We start from the raw sequence: 15,780 nt of genomic DNA on the forward strand, positions 1-15,780 counted from the left end.
GGCAAAGTTGCAGGATATAAAATCAATGCACAGAAATCAGATGCATTCCTATACACCAACAATGAAGCAGCAGAAAGAGAAATCAAGGAATCGATCCCATTTACAATTGCACCAAAAACCATAAAATACCTAGGAATAAATCTAAACAAAGAGGTGAAACATCTATATGCTGAAAACTACAGAAACCTTATGAAAGAAACTGAAGGAGACACAAAAAAAATGGAAAAAGATTCCATGCTCCTGGATAGGAAGAACAAATACTGTTAAAATGTCGACACTACCCAAAGCAATCTACATATTCAATGCAATCCCTATCAAAATAACACCAGCATTCTTCACAGAGCTAGAACAAACAATCCTAAAATTTGTATGGAACCAGAAAAGACCCCGAATAGCCAAAGCAATCTTGAAAAACAAAACCAAAGCAGGAGGCATCACAATCCCAGACTTCAAGCTATACTGCAAAGCTGTAATCATCAAGACAGTATGGTACTGGCACAAGAACAGACACTCAGATCAATGGAACAGAATAGAGAACCCAGAAATGGACCCACAAACGTATGGCCAACTAATCTTTGACAAAGCAGGAAAGAATATCCAATGGAATCAAGACAGTCTCTTCAGCAAGTGGTGCTGGGAAAATTGGACAGTGACATGCAGAAGAATGAACCTGGACCGCTTTCTTACACCATACGCAAAAAGAAACTCAAAATGGATGAAAGCCATTCTGTCAATGTACGACAGGAAGCCATCAAAATCCTCGAGGAGAAAGCAGGAAAAAACCTCTTTGATCTTGGCCTCAACAACTTCTTACTCAACATGTCCCGGGAGGCAAGGGGAACCAAAGCAAAAATGAACTATTGGGACCTTATAAAAATAAAATTCTGCACAGCGAAGGAAACAATCAGCAAAACTAAAAGGCAACCGACAGAATGGGAGAAGATATTTGCAAATGACATATCAGATAAAGGGTTAGTATCTAAAATCTATAAAAAAAACCTATCAAACTCAACACCCAAAAAAAACAATCCAGTGAAGAAATGGGCAAAAGACATGAATAGACACTTCTCCAAGGAAGACATCCAGATGGCCAACCGACACAGAAAAAAATGTTCAACATCACTCATCATCAGGGAAATACAAATCAAAACCACAATGAGATACCACCTCACACCTGTCAGAATGGCTAACATTCACAACTCAGGCAACAACATGTGCTGGCGAGGATGCGGAGAAAGAGGATCTTTTGCATTGTTGGTGGGAATGCAAGCTGGTGCAGCCACTCTGGAAAATGGTATGGAGGTTCTTCAAAAAATTAAAGATAGAACTACCCTACAACCCAGCAATTACATTATTGGGTATTTATCGAAGGGATACAGGTATGCTGTTTCAAAGGGACACAAGCACCCCAATGTTTATAGTAGCACTATCAACAATAGCCAAAGTATGGAAAGAGCCCAAATGTCCATTGATGGATGAATGGATAAAGAAGACGTGGTGTGTATGTGTGTGTGTGTGTGCGCACACACACACATGCTGGAGTATTACTCGGCAATCAAAAAGAATGAAATCTTGCCATGTGCAACTACGTGGATGGAACTAGAGGATATTATGCTAAGCAAAATAAGTCAGTCAGAGAAAGACAGGTATCATATGACTTCACTCATATGAGGACTTTAAGACACAGAACAGATGAACACAAGGGAAGGGAAGCAAAAATAATATAAAAACAGGGAGGGAGACAAAACACAAGAGACTCTTAAATATGGAGAACAAACAGAGGGTTCCTGGAGGGGTTGTGGGGGGGGGGATGGGTTAAATGGGTAAGGAGCATTAAAGAATCTACTCCCGAAACCATTGTTGCACTATACGCTAACTTGGATGTAAATTTAAGAAATAAAATAAAATAAATTTAAAAAAAGAAAGAAACCTTTCCATCTTGAAATGAAAAGATGTCATTCTACTGTCTCTCCAAGCCCCAGAAGAGGCTTGGTTCACTGGTGTCACAAGCTCTAAAGCACCCAGGGAGAAAAGTAGGCAGAAATCTGCCATCGTCAGGTGGCCTCAAGGGATGAAACCAAAGGAGCAAATACCCCTTTTCCCCTACCTCATTTCAAAGTCCAGCTAATGTGAGGAGCCCACTCCACAGCTCTGTCTACACTATTACCCTCACCCAGAAAACCCCTTCTACTTCTCACCCTCCCATCACCAAGTCTAGCCATCCCAGGGGCTACCATGTCCCCAGCTGTGGGAGAAACCACGTCCGCACACTCCAACCCACCGGCTCCCAGTATGCACCCCTCCGTGCTACATACCCAGCTGGCTCTAAGCAACCAGGTACAGAGGACAGGAGGGGAAATGAAGCTGGAAGCTGGAATCAACCAAAGGGCTATCTAGAGAACAGCTGCACCAACTCGTTTCACCCTGTGCCACAACACCGCCCCAGGGGCAGCCACTTCATGCCAGCTGAAAACAGGAGGGCTGTCCTCCAAAGGCATCAAACCACGGACCAGAGCAGTGGTAGGCAAGCTTTTCTGGAAAACGTGACAGCAGATACTTTAGGTGTTGTAGGCCATGCCGTCTCTTTCTCATTTTCTTCTTAGTTTTTTGTTTTTTAAAACAACCCTTTAAAAATGCAACAACCATTCTTAGCTCACAGGCCATACGAAAAGCAGCAGGCCAGATCTGGCCCATAAGCTGGAGTGGACAAGAGAGCGTTGAGGGCTCCAGAGCGGGTGCTGGTACGTCTGGAATGCCACTCAAACTGCACCCTGAGGCATGGCCAGCCAGCCAGCCGAAAAGGCCCGCTCCCCATCCGCACGGCAATGGGCCAGATACTCATCCAGGAGAGGCCTGTTGTGGAAATAGACCTACCAAGTGGATAGCAGACAAAGCCCATATCAACTCACTAGACTATCAGCCTGCTTCTTCATTTGTAAACATCGATGAGCTAACGTTCACCAGACGTTAAGAGAAAACCAGCAGCCTGAAAAAGAATGGCCAAAATAAACAACCAGAACCAGATCCCAGAGGAAATGAGATCAGGGAAGGGTCAAGAGATAATTCTGAAAACTATTCTAATTAGTGGGTCAGAGAAAGTCAACCCAGTTTGGACCCTGTAAAGCCAGAGCAAGATGCTAAGAAAATGAAACAGAGAATCAGAAGGAAGAAAATTAAAAATATGACTGCCAAATTAAGACCTCCACCAGGAGGTCTGGAAGATAAAGTTAAGACAATCTACTGGCCTGTAAAAAGAAAAGACCTAGATGGGAAAAGCGGGAGAACACAGGAGCAATACACAGGATCACTCTAGGAGTCTCACACCTAAGAGGGTTTCCAGTAAGAGGAAAATAAAGGAAACAGGGAAGGAAATCATCAAAGAAATAACGGGAAAAAAAATGTACAGAGCGGAAGAATGACATAAGCCTTTAAATCAAAAGGGTCCAAAAGTACCAAGCACAATGAATGAAAAAAAAAAAAAATCCAACCTCAACACGGCCTTATGTATTTCAGTACACCTAAGATAAACAGAGCATACTAACATAAGCTCCAGAAAAGAAAACTGACAAAGCAGGGGGGAAAAAAAAAAAGAATGAAAATGCAAAACCAAGTTAATTGTAGGGAAGTGAAAATCGAACTGGCATCAGATGTCTTGTTAACAACAATGGATGCTTGAAGTCAACAGATCAGTGTCTCCAATGTTTTGAGGGAAGAAATTTAAATTCTGTATTCAGCCACGCATCAATCAAGAGTGAGGGCAAAATGAAGGATTCAAGGTTTACCTTTCACGTGTTCTTTCTGAGGAAGTACTTAAAGACTACACTTTAGCTAAACAAGAGACTAAAACCAGAGAGAAAGACATCAAATCCAGAAAACATTGTATCTAACTCAGAAGAGCTGTGAAAGGAAGTCTCAAGTTGACAGCCATGCAGCATGCTGAAAGCATCAACTGTCCAGATTGGAGGAGCAGGAAAGAGTATTCTGGAAGCAACATTTCCAGGAAGGAAGGACTTATCATGTAATGAATCATCAAACCAGTAGCTGGATAATTTCAAAAACAGAGTAAAGGCTCAGGCTTCTTCCTGCCACAAGTCAAAAAAAAGAAGGGGGGGGGGGGGCAGGACAACCAGAAACTTTATGAAATGAAAAAGGAAAAGCATAAAATAATGGTTCAAATAGGAAATAAACTAAAAACAGCATGATTTGGAAGAACGTGTTGGGATGTGAGAACAGAGAATCTGTTTGACCTATACATCAGACACATCCCGGGGGCATGAGGGTCCACTGCACAGGGCAGGTAGGAGAGGAACCAGAGCCCTAACACACTCTGTGTGAGTGTGTAGCACACATTAAACTGGCCACCATACTGTCTGGCAACTCAGAATCAGAGAAAACACACAAGACCTGATTACAATCATGCAACAGAAAATACCGTGACAGTGTGAAGTACAAGCATGGCTGACAGAGAAGCTGGGAGACAGCAAAGGCCAGAGGCATGGGTGTTCTTACCCGACAGAGTGACAAAGGGACGCAGGGCTACAGGTTTCAGTATGTGTACGATTCCAGAGGCAATTTTTTAAGACTCTAAAAGCAATAATATAAACATAAATATTGGAAGGAGAGGGGAGACAGGGCAAGGAGAGTATAAAGAAGCCTAAACCTCTCAATTTCCACTGTGGAGGACTGATAGGGTCAAAATTGTACAAATCAAGAAGTTGTATGACCTTATTTTTCAGCTAAGTGTTTGGAGGAAATTACCAGAAGCACCAAACCCAGAAATTCTCTTCATGGTAGTTGCTTCTGGAAAGCAGGACCAGGGTGGGGCAGAGTAGTATAAGAGCCTGTTCCTGGCCATGTAGATAAGCCCCTCAGGGCTATCTGATGAGCTGACCATGGGACTGTATGACTGTGATAAATGGCCTAATCCCACCACAGAGGTTTATTCAGTAGGTCCAGATTTGTATTCGAGAAAGCTCTTTAAGCAATCCTGATGAAAAGTTCCAGTTAAGAATCACATTACTAAATAAACGTCGAGTTCCATTCAAACCTGAGAGACTGTGGTTCCACGATCTCATATGATACAGAAGTCCACTGAGGTGGGCTAGCCAGCTATTGGATTCCTCGTTTTTCTTTCAGAGAAACTGAGTCCCAGGGCAATTCCATGACTTGCGCTGGTGTCACCTCCCGGCATGGGGCTCTTCAACACCCCCGCTCAGGTGGAAACCCGTCTGGTGAGACTTTCCCTGTGGGTCACTGCTCACAGAACTCTGGTCGTTCAGCTCAGCTGCAACGGGAGGCCTGCCGAGGACACCCACAGAGGAGGGAGCGACAGGCCTGTGCCAGCATGTGCTGGAGTAGAGCCCACAGAGCCTGGTACCAAGCCTTCTCTTCCAGGTGCTGGAGGACCTCCCCACATTGCCCTCTTCTGCCGGGGCCGGCACCGTCCTGGCACGTGCTCCAGCACAGCACGGGCTCCCCTGTCCACAAGAGACAAAAGAGCTAGGCTCTGCCACTTCTCTGCTCCAGAGAGAAGGACAGAAGTCTAGTGCCCAAAACCGAGAGGAGGGGGGCTTTAATCAAACACTTAATTTCAGCAACAATGTCTAGAAACCAAATTTGAGAATGAAAGCAGAGCCCTAAAATGTAATGGGGGAGTGTTCTTAGTTCTTCTAAGGACCTACTAGTTTTTCTTACCTTTTATTGGCCAATACGTTATATGACAACAGCTAACAGCAGCTGTTACGCACACGTGTAAAACAACAGGTGTACACATATGCACACATTTATACACGTGTGTATATGTACATAAATATAAGGGGCGCCTGGGTGGCTCAGTCGGTGAAGCGTCCAACTTCAGCTCAGGTCATGATCTTGCGGTCTGTGAGTTCGAGGCCCACGTCAGGCTCTGTGCTGACAGCTCGGAGCCTGGAGCCTGCTTCCGATTCTGTGTCTTCCTCTCTCTCTGCCCCTCCCCTGTTCACGCTCTGTCTCTTAATAATAAATAAACGTTAAAAAAACTTTTAAACAAATAAAATAAAATAAAATAAAATAAAATAAAATAAAATAAAATAAAAATAAATATAAAAATAGGTACCATTTGGGGCACCTGGGTGGCTCAGTCGGTTGAGCTTCCGACTTCAGCTTAGGTCATGATCTCACAGCTCGTGAGTTCGAGCCCCGCATCAGGCTCTGTGCTGACAGCTCAGACCCTGGAGCCTGCTTCTGCTTCTGTGTCACTCTCTCTCTCTGCCCCAACCCACTCGCATTCTGTCTCTGTCTCTCTCAAAAGTAAATAAACATTAAAAAAAAAATTAAAAAAAAAAATAGGTACCATTTGAAGACCTAAAATAAAACAAAAGAACACCCGTGCATGGAGCGTGCAGTCCAAGAAACAGAGCCTTACCAGACTTTTGACATCCTTTCTGCCCTGCCTCCACCAGAGATAATCACTTTGCTGAATCAGGCATTAATCATTTCTTTATCTTCTAAATTCTATTACGTATGCATGTATCCCTAAGCAGTATATTGTTCAGCTCTGCTTGTTTTCAACTTTATCTAATTGGAATCACACTGTGTATTCTGTGTCTTGCTTTTCTGGCTCTACATGGTGAGATTCTTGACATGTATAGCTGTAGTTCATTCATTTCCTCTGCCCGGAAGAAGCAGTCTGGTGCAGGAAAACACCTTGATTTACTTATGTATTCTACTGTTCGCTGATAACTGGATTGTTTCTAGATTTTTCTATCATGAACAATGCTACCAGGGAATGGCTAGTTTAAAAAAAAAAATTTTTTTTTTTTTTTACTATTTTTTTTTATTTTTGCGAGAAAGGGAGACAGAGCGTGAGCAGGGGAGAGGGAGAGGCAGGGAAACACAGAATCTGAAGCAGGCTCCAGGTTCTGAGCTGTCAGCATAGAACCCCAGGCAGGGCTCGAACCCTCGAAGGGAATAGCTAGTTTTTAAAATGCTCCCTCCAAACAAGCCCTCACTCTGGACTCCAGGGGTCCTGGTTTTGCCTCTGTAAGGAGCACAGGGAGGAAAACCGTGCCTGTAGCTAAAATACTAAAATGCAGAGTTCTCTGCAAGCGAAAGACGATGTGATTCCCAGGTTCTCTCCACACCCTGCCCTGGCCTCACTCCCACACAGACGCCTTCTCCTCCTCTGAACCTGAGATTCCACACCCCTGCTCTACATCGGGGAAAACAATTGGCCTTTTTAGACACAGTCTGGATTTCTGAGTCACACCCCTCTCTCTACTATCTCCCCCCCGTTCTCCCCCAGGTAAGGGAGAACAGAGATCCTGATGAAAGGGCTCCATTGATAGGCCATGGGTATGAGAGCGTGAGAGCCGGAAAAGCAGATGATCCAGGCTCTGCCCTGCATGGATGGCCAGGGAAGCATGGAGATGCCAGCCATCTGGCCTACCCGGCCCTCACATTTGCCACATGGCCACAGGGGGAAAGAAAGGAGACCTGCCCACGGTCAGGGCCAGGCACCTAATGTACACTATTTCCATTTAAGGCCCATACAATCTTAAAGGTAGAAAAGTAATAATAGAAAATGACTAACGCTTACCAAGTACACAGATAAGCGAGTTACGGGCCATATGTGCTTTGTGTCATGAGCCATAACCCATGACTGTGATGACGAAATTAATTTAGGAAGTTAAGACCAGCATTTAAATGGAAACAAACAAGACTGGAATTAAGTTGGAAATACTGGTGACTGTCCGGTAAAGTAAGGGTTAAGTACTGTTGTGTGAACCTTCTGTGTCCCTCAAATCCACTTACATTTATTCACAGGTACTGGGTCCCAACGTAGAATGTATCTCTCCTTGTGGGCAGAGGCGAAAACATTTTATGTCATTTATTTCATAACAGTCCTGAACTAACCTAATTTAACAATAACTGGAGCTACTTCCCCAACTACATCTGTATCACACACCACAGACATCAACTGCCCCCTCAAGCTGACAAAATGGCCTCTTTTCTGTTCCTCTTTCCTCGTCCAGAACACATGCTGTGCCCTGAACACTCTCCCACCCCCCTCACCAGCTCTTAGCACAGCTGGTTCCTTTCCATCCTGCAGGTTTCGGCTGGAGCGTCATGGCCGCAGAGAGCCAGCCCCTCTCCTGCCTGTGGCCATGTAACACTTGTTTCCTTGTTTGCTGTCTGCCTCTGTGCCCCCAGCTACCACTCCAAGGACAGAGCGAGCATCTGATGCACTCACCGATATATACCTAGCACAGCACCAAACATGAGGAAGGCACTCTGTCTCTGTTAAATGAATACAAAAACTTACCAAGTCTTCACAGCTGGTAAAGGGACAAAGCCAGGATTCCAGCACAGATTATGTCTGACTCGAGGCTTGCTCTTAACCTCTGCACTACATTAAAACTCAGAAACAGCACAACACTGCCTTGGGCCACACCGCTAGTAAGTAAGCGTTAGCACTGGGACAGGACTCGAGCACGTCCAACTCCAACGCTCATGCTCTATTGTGTCAACAGGGTGGGGGGCCATGAGTGGCTCAAAGGGGCAGTCTCTTATAGTCAGCTGAGAATTTGGAAGGGATAAAGGGGGAGAATGCAAAAATCATCAGGCTGGTAGGGAAGAAATGAGTAGAGAGATAACAGAAGAAATCAAGAGAGCAGGTAGCTCAGAAATCGAGGGGAGGGGTGCCTGGGTGGCTCAGTCTGTTGAGTGTCTGACTCTGGATTTCGGCTCAGGTAATGATCCCAGGGTCATAGGACGGAGCCCCATGTTGGGCTCCACACTGAGCATGAAGCCTGCTTAAGATTCTCTCTCTCTCCATCTGCTCCTTTCCCCTTCTCGCATGCTCTCTCCCTCTCTAAAATAAGAGAGAAAAGAAAAGAAAAGAAAAGAAAAGAAAAGAAAAGAAAAGGAAAGGAAAGAAAAGACTGAAAGAAAGAAAGAAATTGAGGGGAGAAGGGCTTCCCTACGCAAGCAATATTGTGGGGAAGGAGGTCTGGAGGAACAGCCAGAGTTGGCAGAAAAACTCAAAGCAGCAACTGTGCAGGGGGCTCAGAGGGCTGAGGCCGCAGGAACCCTGCCTAAAGGCCTCTACAGGCAGTGTTAGCAGTTGGTGACTCTGAGGTTGGAGAGGTGGGGCCGAGAAGGCTCCTGCACACAGGCCAAAGGAGCTGGCCAAGGGAATGCTTTGGTAATGCCGCCACCTTGTGGCTGTGGAATGCTTTGCCCATAGGAAAAAAAAAAAACCGGCTGAGTTAGTTTGTGGGTTCATTTTCCAGCAGCATTTATTGAGCACCTAACATGGATCGGGTTGCTGGGGACCGGAAATGGGTCTGACATGGCTCCAAATTTCAGGACCTCTGTCCCTACATCCAGGTGGTGACTAAACCTTGTTCAGTTTACTTCCCTCTTTCATAGTAACTTGTAGGGTGTCCTTCCCCAAACAAGACTGCAGAGCAGAAAGGGTATCCTATTCACTGCAAGTTACAGAAACCAGCATAGAACGCAGCACATGAGAATAATCATAGCGGCTATTATTTAATATGGGTTAAGTGTTTTTAAAAACATTGGCACACCTGGGTGGCTCAGTCGGTTGAGCGTCTGACTTTGGCTCAGGTCATGATCTCACAGTCCATGAGTTCGAGCCCCACATCGGGCTCTGTGCTGACAGCTCAGAGCCTGGAGCCTGCTTCGGATTCTGTGTCTCCCTCTCTCTCTGACCCTCCCCCATTCATGCTCTGTCTCTCTCTGTCTCAAAAATAAATAAACATTAAAAAAATTTTTTTTTTAATAAAAAATTAAAAAAATAAAAACATTAGCACATGGGGTGCCTGGGTGGCTCAGTTGGTTAAGCGTCTGACTTTGGCTCAGGTCATGATCTCACGGTTCATGAGTCTGAGCCCCACATAGGGCTCTGCGCTGCCAGCTCGGAGCCTGGATCCTGCTTCGCATTTTGTGTCTCCCTCTCTGCCCTTTCCCACTTATGCTCTGCTTCTCCGTCTCTCTCAAAAATAAACGAGGGGCGCCTGGGTGGCTCAGTCGGTTGAGCGTCCGACTTCGGCTCAGGTCATGATCTCACAGCTCGTGAGTTCGAGCCCCACATCGGGCTCTGTGCTGACAGCTCAGAGCCTGGAGCCTGTTTCGGATTCTGTGTCTCCCTCTCTCTCTGCCCCTCCCCCGCTCATGCTCTGTCTCTCTCTGTCTCAAAAATAAATAAAAAACATTCAAAAAAAATTTTTTTAAATAAATGAGTATTAAAATAAATAATAAATGAATAAAGACATTTGTGTGTCTGAGTCTCAAACAGCTTACCTACGTGGGAGCTCCGGAGAGAGAGGTCAGGTAGGCGCTTACTGCAATGAGCCTGAGGTTCGTGGAGAGGGCAGGGGTGGAGAAACAAACACAGGCAGCACCGCACACAGATGGTGTTTAAAGACCAGCACCTCTCAAAGTCTGATGTGCCTACGACTCGCCTGGGGGCTTGGCTAAAATGCAGATACTAATGCTGACTTCTGAAGCTGGGTCTGAGATTCCGCATGTCTAACGAGCTCCTGGGTGACAGTAATACTGCTGGTCCATAGACCACACTTGGGAGTGGGAAAAATCCGGACCGGGTTAACGAACTGTGGCCAAAAGGTCAACTCCACCGCATGGCCTGTTTTTCCACATACAGCAAGCTAAAAGTGGTGTTTTCTTTCTTTTTTCCCTTCCCCCCAGTCACAATGGAGAACTTTACTGGACTCGGCTCAGCTCGAGAGCCTTAAAGGCCCAGCACGCTGGCCCGCGGCTCTGGGCAGCCAGAGCTGGAGGACGGGATTCCATCCGACGAGTCTCAGAGCGAACGGTAACCCCACAACCCAACACTCTACCTAAGATTACCTAGTTGGGAGACAGGGCTGCGCCACGACGCATGAACAGATCAAATCTTTGTTAAGTAAGAAACATCCAGTGAAGAGAAAACGACAATTTAATTCACCCGTCTACACACAGCACTCTAGGGCAGATAAGTGGGGGTGTCTGGCCTGGGTGGGTAATGAGTGGGCCGGGATGTCCACGGCACCGGGCAAGCAGGGGCGAGGCCAAGGGTAGCAGACAACAGGCACCAGGACACTGAACTTTTACAAGACTGACTACTGGGGGGGTGGCTGTCCCGTGTGTGCGTGTCAGGCTGTTCGTTTCAGAATGAGGGGGTGGTCTTGACATCGCCTTCTGTGGCTGGTGCACTCAGAGAGAGGCTACTTTGTAGGGAGGATGAGGGCGACAAGGAGACTGCAGGGGCCGCGCATCTCGGAGAAGATGAGGGTCAGGATCATGCCCATGAAGAGCAGGGGCTGCTGGGCCATGCCATGCACACCGGAGTCCCCACAGCCACCAGCCCGCTCAGGCCAGCACCCAGCTGGAGGAAACTCCTCTGGAGACTGCTCCCATCATTCAGGGAATCAGCGACAAGGACCGCCACCACTAGCCCGTAGATGGCGATGATACCAGCGACAATGTGGGGATGATGGACTTCACGGTCAGTTCTGGCTGCATGACAGACATGGCCACGATGCTGGGCCACTCTTGGCCATGCCGTGGGCGGCACCCAGGGCGCTGAAGACCATGGCGGCCAAGGTGCCCGTGAACGTGAAAAAGGAGGTGTACTTGGGGCCATTCTTGGCCTTGAACGTGCCTGCGGGTGGGGAGAGGGTGAGCTCAGGGGGTCAAGGGGGCGGCGAGGATGGGCTGGGCACAGCAAGCGAGTGGGAGGTGCACAGTCAGGTGGCTATGAAGGTGACCCGGCTCGTCAGCTGCTGCACCCTGAATGAAAATTGCATTTTCATTTTTAAAGCAGTGGTTTAAAAAAAAAAAAAGAAAAGGGGCGCCTGGGTGGCTTACTCGGTTAAGCATCTGACTCTTGATTTCGGCTCAGGTCATGATCCCGTGGTTTGTGAGACCAAGCCCTGCATCGGGCTCTGACAGCATGGAGCCTGCTTGGGATTCTCTCTCTCCCTCTCTCTCTGCCCCTTCCCCGCTCGCGTGCTCTCTGTCTCTCTCTCAAAAATAAATAAGCATTAGCCGCTCTGGAAAACAGTGTGGAGGTTCCTCAAAAAATTAAAAATAGACCTACCCTATGACCCAGCAATAGCACTGCTAGGAATTTACCCAAGGGATACAGGAGTGCTGATGCATAGGGGCACTTGTACCCCAATGTTTATAGCAGCACTCTCAACAATAGCCAAATTATGGAAAGAGCCTAAATGTCCATCAACTGATGAATGGATAAAGAAATTGTGGTTTATATACACAATGGAATACTACGTCGCAATGAGAAAGAATGAAATATGGCCTTTTGTAGCAACGTGGATGGAACCGGAGAGTGTTATGCTAAGTGAAATAAGTCATACAGAGAAAGACAGACACCATATGTTTTCACTCTTATGTGGATCCTGAGAAACTTAACAGAAGTCTATGGAGGAGGGGAAGAAGAAAAAAAAAAAAAAGAGGTTAGAAAGGGAGAGAGCCAAAGCATAAGAGACTCTTAAAAGCTGAGAACAAACTGAGGGTAGATGGGGGATGGGTGATGGGCATTGAGGAGGGCACCTGTTGGGATGAGCACTGGGTGTTGTATGGAAACCAATTTGACAATAAATTTCATATTAAAAAAAAATAAGCATTAACAAAATGTTTTTTAAATAGATAACAATAAAAAAACTTTTAAAAGGACGAATATGTGACAGAGACCATTTATGGGGCTCATAAAGCTTAAAATATTTCCTCCCTGGTCCTTTACAGTAAAAGTTTGTCACCCCTGATCTAGAATACCATCCAGGGACAGGGTGTACGGCTCTACGAGAGAGAGAGGAGTTCTGAACACTAAAAAAATTTTTATAACTTCTGATCACCATGCCTAGCTTGGGGGGAGAAAATAAAAGTATAATGCACTCCATGTATGCTAATGTTTCTGCCAAGACCCCGAGCCCTGCGAAGGATGAGCTAACACAGGAGGCCGCCAGGTGGGAGTGGGCAGCACTGGAGAAGAGGCAGAGAGACATTTGGGGTTGTCAGTGGGGAGGAAGACCTGTAGCGAGCAGATGACTGACTGCCTCTTTCAGTCTTTAGCTCAGGAAGAAAAAAAAAAAAAAGACAAAAAACAGAAAGACAGGGCAGTGGCCACCACCACTTGTGTGCAAGATCACAGAAGTACTGGAAAAATTACATGAAAAGGAAAGGCTGGGCATTCCACAGGGTTTCTCTGTGCAGCAGAACCTTCTGTATTTTGGCTGAGAGAGAGAGGCACTGGGGAAGATGAGGGAAAGGGGTGGTAGCAGGATAATGACCTCGGAGCCTATAGTTTGGGGACTGCCCCGAGGGGTGTTTGGCTACAGAACCTTCTGTCATGCTTCTGCCACCCCGTGTGGAGGACTACATTTGCTTAAATGTCAGCTCCTGAGAAAGTAAATACAGCTGTCCATTCCCATCAACTCACACCCATCAATCTGGCTCGCTTTCTGCGGAGGACCAGGCTGTTTTGCCTTCAGTTGTGAACGGTCTGCCGGTTTCTCATCAAGTGTTCACATGCATCTCCAAAGGACAACAAATAACGGCACCCTTTTTTGGGGGTGCAGAAAAGATCAAACCTACCAAAAAGCCTGCGGCAGGGTATCTGTAAAGGCAAATTGTTCCTCAATGCTGGAGGACAAATAAAAAGATAGAAGGATATTACAGAACCACCACATGCTACAAAGCAGATCCCAGAATTTCCTGGTTGGAAGGAACCTTCAAGGTCGACCTGTGTCCTTCATGCTTCCGACAAAGCTGCTTGTTAAACCTGACCAGCTAAAGGCAAAAAGCCCACATCGTGCCTGGCTTTTGACATGGAAGCTGAAATAAATTCTTCCTCTTCTTAGTAAATAAAAAATCCTGGCAATCCAAAACAAATCTCTGCCTTTTAACCAATGAATTCCTTCCCTTCCCAAGTCCATCCCCCTCGATCACACTCCTTTTCTCAGGGACTAGAAAGTGAGTTCTTTCAGGGAAATAACTGATCTTTGCAGCACCCCACACACTGCTCATGGTGCGTGAGTCACTGTCTACTGAAAGATCTTAGTTTTTCTGCCCCCCATGGGCTGTGATCTTGGATAAGTTACTTAACCTTTCAAAATCTCAGTTCCCTCAGTCCTATCACAGCAGGGCTATTCTGAGTACTAAATACAATGATACATATAGGACACTTAGAATGGTGGCTGGCACAGTAGTAAGAGTTTACTAAGTGTTGACGACCACTATCATTCAATTAGTAGACATTCTACACCACGAATCACACTACCTCCCCAAAATACACTACACCAACCTTAGCACTGACATTTCTTTGTTATGAGGTCCCATTCTGGGCTTCGCAGGATATTCACGAGCAGCCCTGGCCTCTACCCTCTAGGTACCAGCGGCTCCCCAATTTTCCCAGTTCTGACAACCAAAACTGTCTTCAGAGATTGCCAAGTGTCTCGAGGCGGGGGCGGTTTGCACAAAATCTCCTCCGCCTTCCACAGAGAACTATTGAACGAGCATATGCAAATCAGTTTTGCAGAGTAGCCACCACACCCCCTAATTTCCCACCAAACCCCTCTCCCCACATGAAGCCACTTTAGACACCACTTGCTTACCACTCAGCTGCCGTGGCGGAAACAGGTGATAGGTGCTGTAAATATCATTGGAGAACTGCAGCTGGAGCTCAGGGCTGCCCATCAGGAGCTGGGCCACCTGCTCCACCTGAAATGGTGTCTTCTCCAGGATCACAATGGCATCCTCTCCATCCCCGTCCCCAGAGGCCTCATTTACCTGGAGGCAGAGACACCATCGGTGAGCCCAGAAACAGAAACAGTAGCTCTGGGGCCTCCCGTTCCTTCTCCCAGAGCAGGCATCTCATTAACCCAAATGCTTGTGCATTCACATCTTTCTTCTCAAAGATGCAAAACTTCTCTACTTTCTTCTGCTTCAGACTTGGAGGGCCTTTGTCAAATTCTCCCCATTGCACAGATGAAGAAATATGTCTAGAGAGATTAACTGACTTGCCCAAGGTCACATGAACAGTCAGTGTTGAAAAAAGAAACTAGAGGGGTGCCTGGGTGGCTCAGTCAGTTAAGCGACCGACTCTTGATTTTGGCTCAGGCCATGATCTCACTGTTGATGAGTTCGAGCTCCGCGGTGGGCTCTGAGCCGACAGCGCAGAGCCTGCTTAGGATCTCTCTCTCTCTCTCTCTCTCTCTCTCTCTCTCTCTCTGCCCCTCCCCAGCTCTCTTGAGCGTTCTTGCAAACACTTTCTCTCAGAAATAATAAATAAGCATTAAAAGAGAGAGAGAGAGAAACTAGAATCTGGGTATCCCAGTTAACTCCTAGCTCAAAGGTTCTTATGGCTAAAATCTTCAGCAAGTGCTGCAGACTGAAGACAGGTGGGGTTGAGAGAACTAGACAGAACCTTTGTAAAAAAACAAAACAAAATAAGACACAGAGAGGCATGGTAGCCCAGGCCAAGGTCCCCCTGATCTTCCCCAAATGAGAGCTCCTGCTAGGGGTTCTGAGGAATCCTAGTAACCTACCCTTGGCTGGGCCTCCTCACTAGTTCCCAGGATGGTCTCCAGTCTCTTCTCAGTCCCTTCTGTAGAGCTGAGCACATGGTATTAGGGACAGCTATCTACCAGATATTCTGCATTCTCAAAATCAGGGATAGTAACTTACATCTCTACATCCCCAGCACCTAGCTCAGTGCTGTCAGTGCATGATATGTGCAACTGAATTCGCAATTTAATA

The 15,780-nt window shown here is 46.4% G+C and overlaps 2 protein-coding genes across 3 annotated transcripts in view; both read right to left on the bottom strand.

Moving 5' to 3' along the window:
* Positions 1 to 15,780, bottom strand: part of DCPS (decapping enzyme, scavenger) — a 45,596-nt gene that overhangs the window by 29,131 nt on the left and 685 nt on the right. For both annotated transcript variants that reach the window (XM_086678732.1, XM_025928556.2), the window contains exon 2: positions 14,637 to 14,811. In XM_086678732.1, coding sequence (XP_086534858.1) covers positions 14,637 to 14,811 — 175 coding nt within the window. The remainder of the gene's footprint in view (positions 1 to 14,636; positions 14,812 to 15,780) is intronic.
* Positions 10,943 to 11,696, bottom strand: LOC112865056 (V-type proton ATPase 16 kDa proteolipid subunit c; the record flags this gene model as incomplete). Its single annotated transcript, XM_025928096.2, is given in 4 exon segments — positions 10,943 to 11,359; positions 11,362 to 11,490; positions 11,493 to 11,549; positions 11,552 to 11,696. Coding segments are annotated over 4 exon segments (462 nt in total), but the record flags the coding sequence as incomplete, so codon positions are not given.

Source organism: Puma concolor, chromosome D1, assembly GCF_028749965.1.
Source record: "Puma concolor isolate L17-30 chromosome D1, mPumCon1.1.hap2, whole genome shotgun sequence".
Classification (NCBI taxonomy): Eukaryota; Metazoa; Chordata; class Mammalia; order Carnivora; family Felidae; genus Puma; species Puma concolor.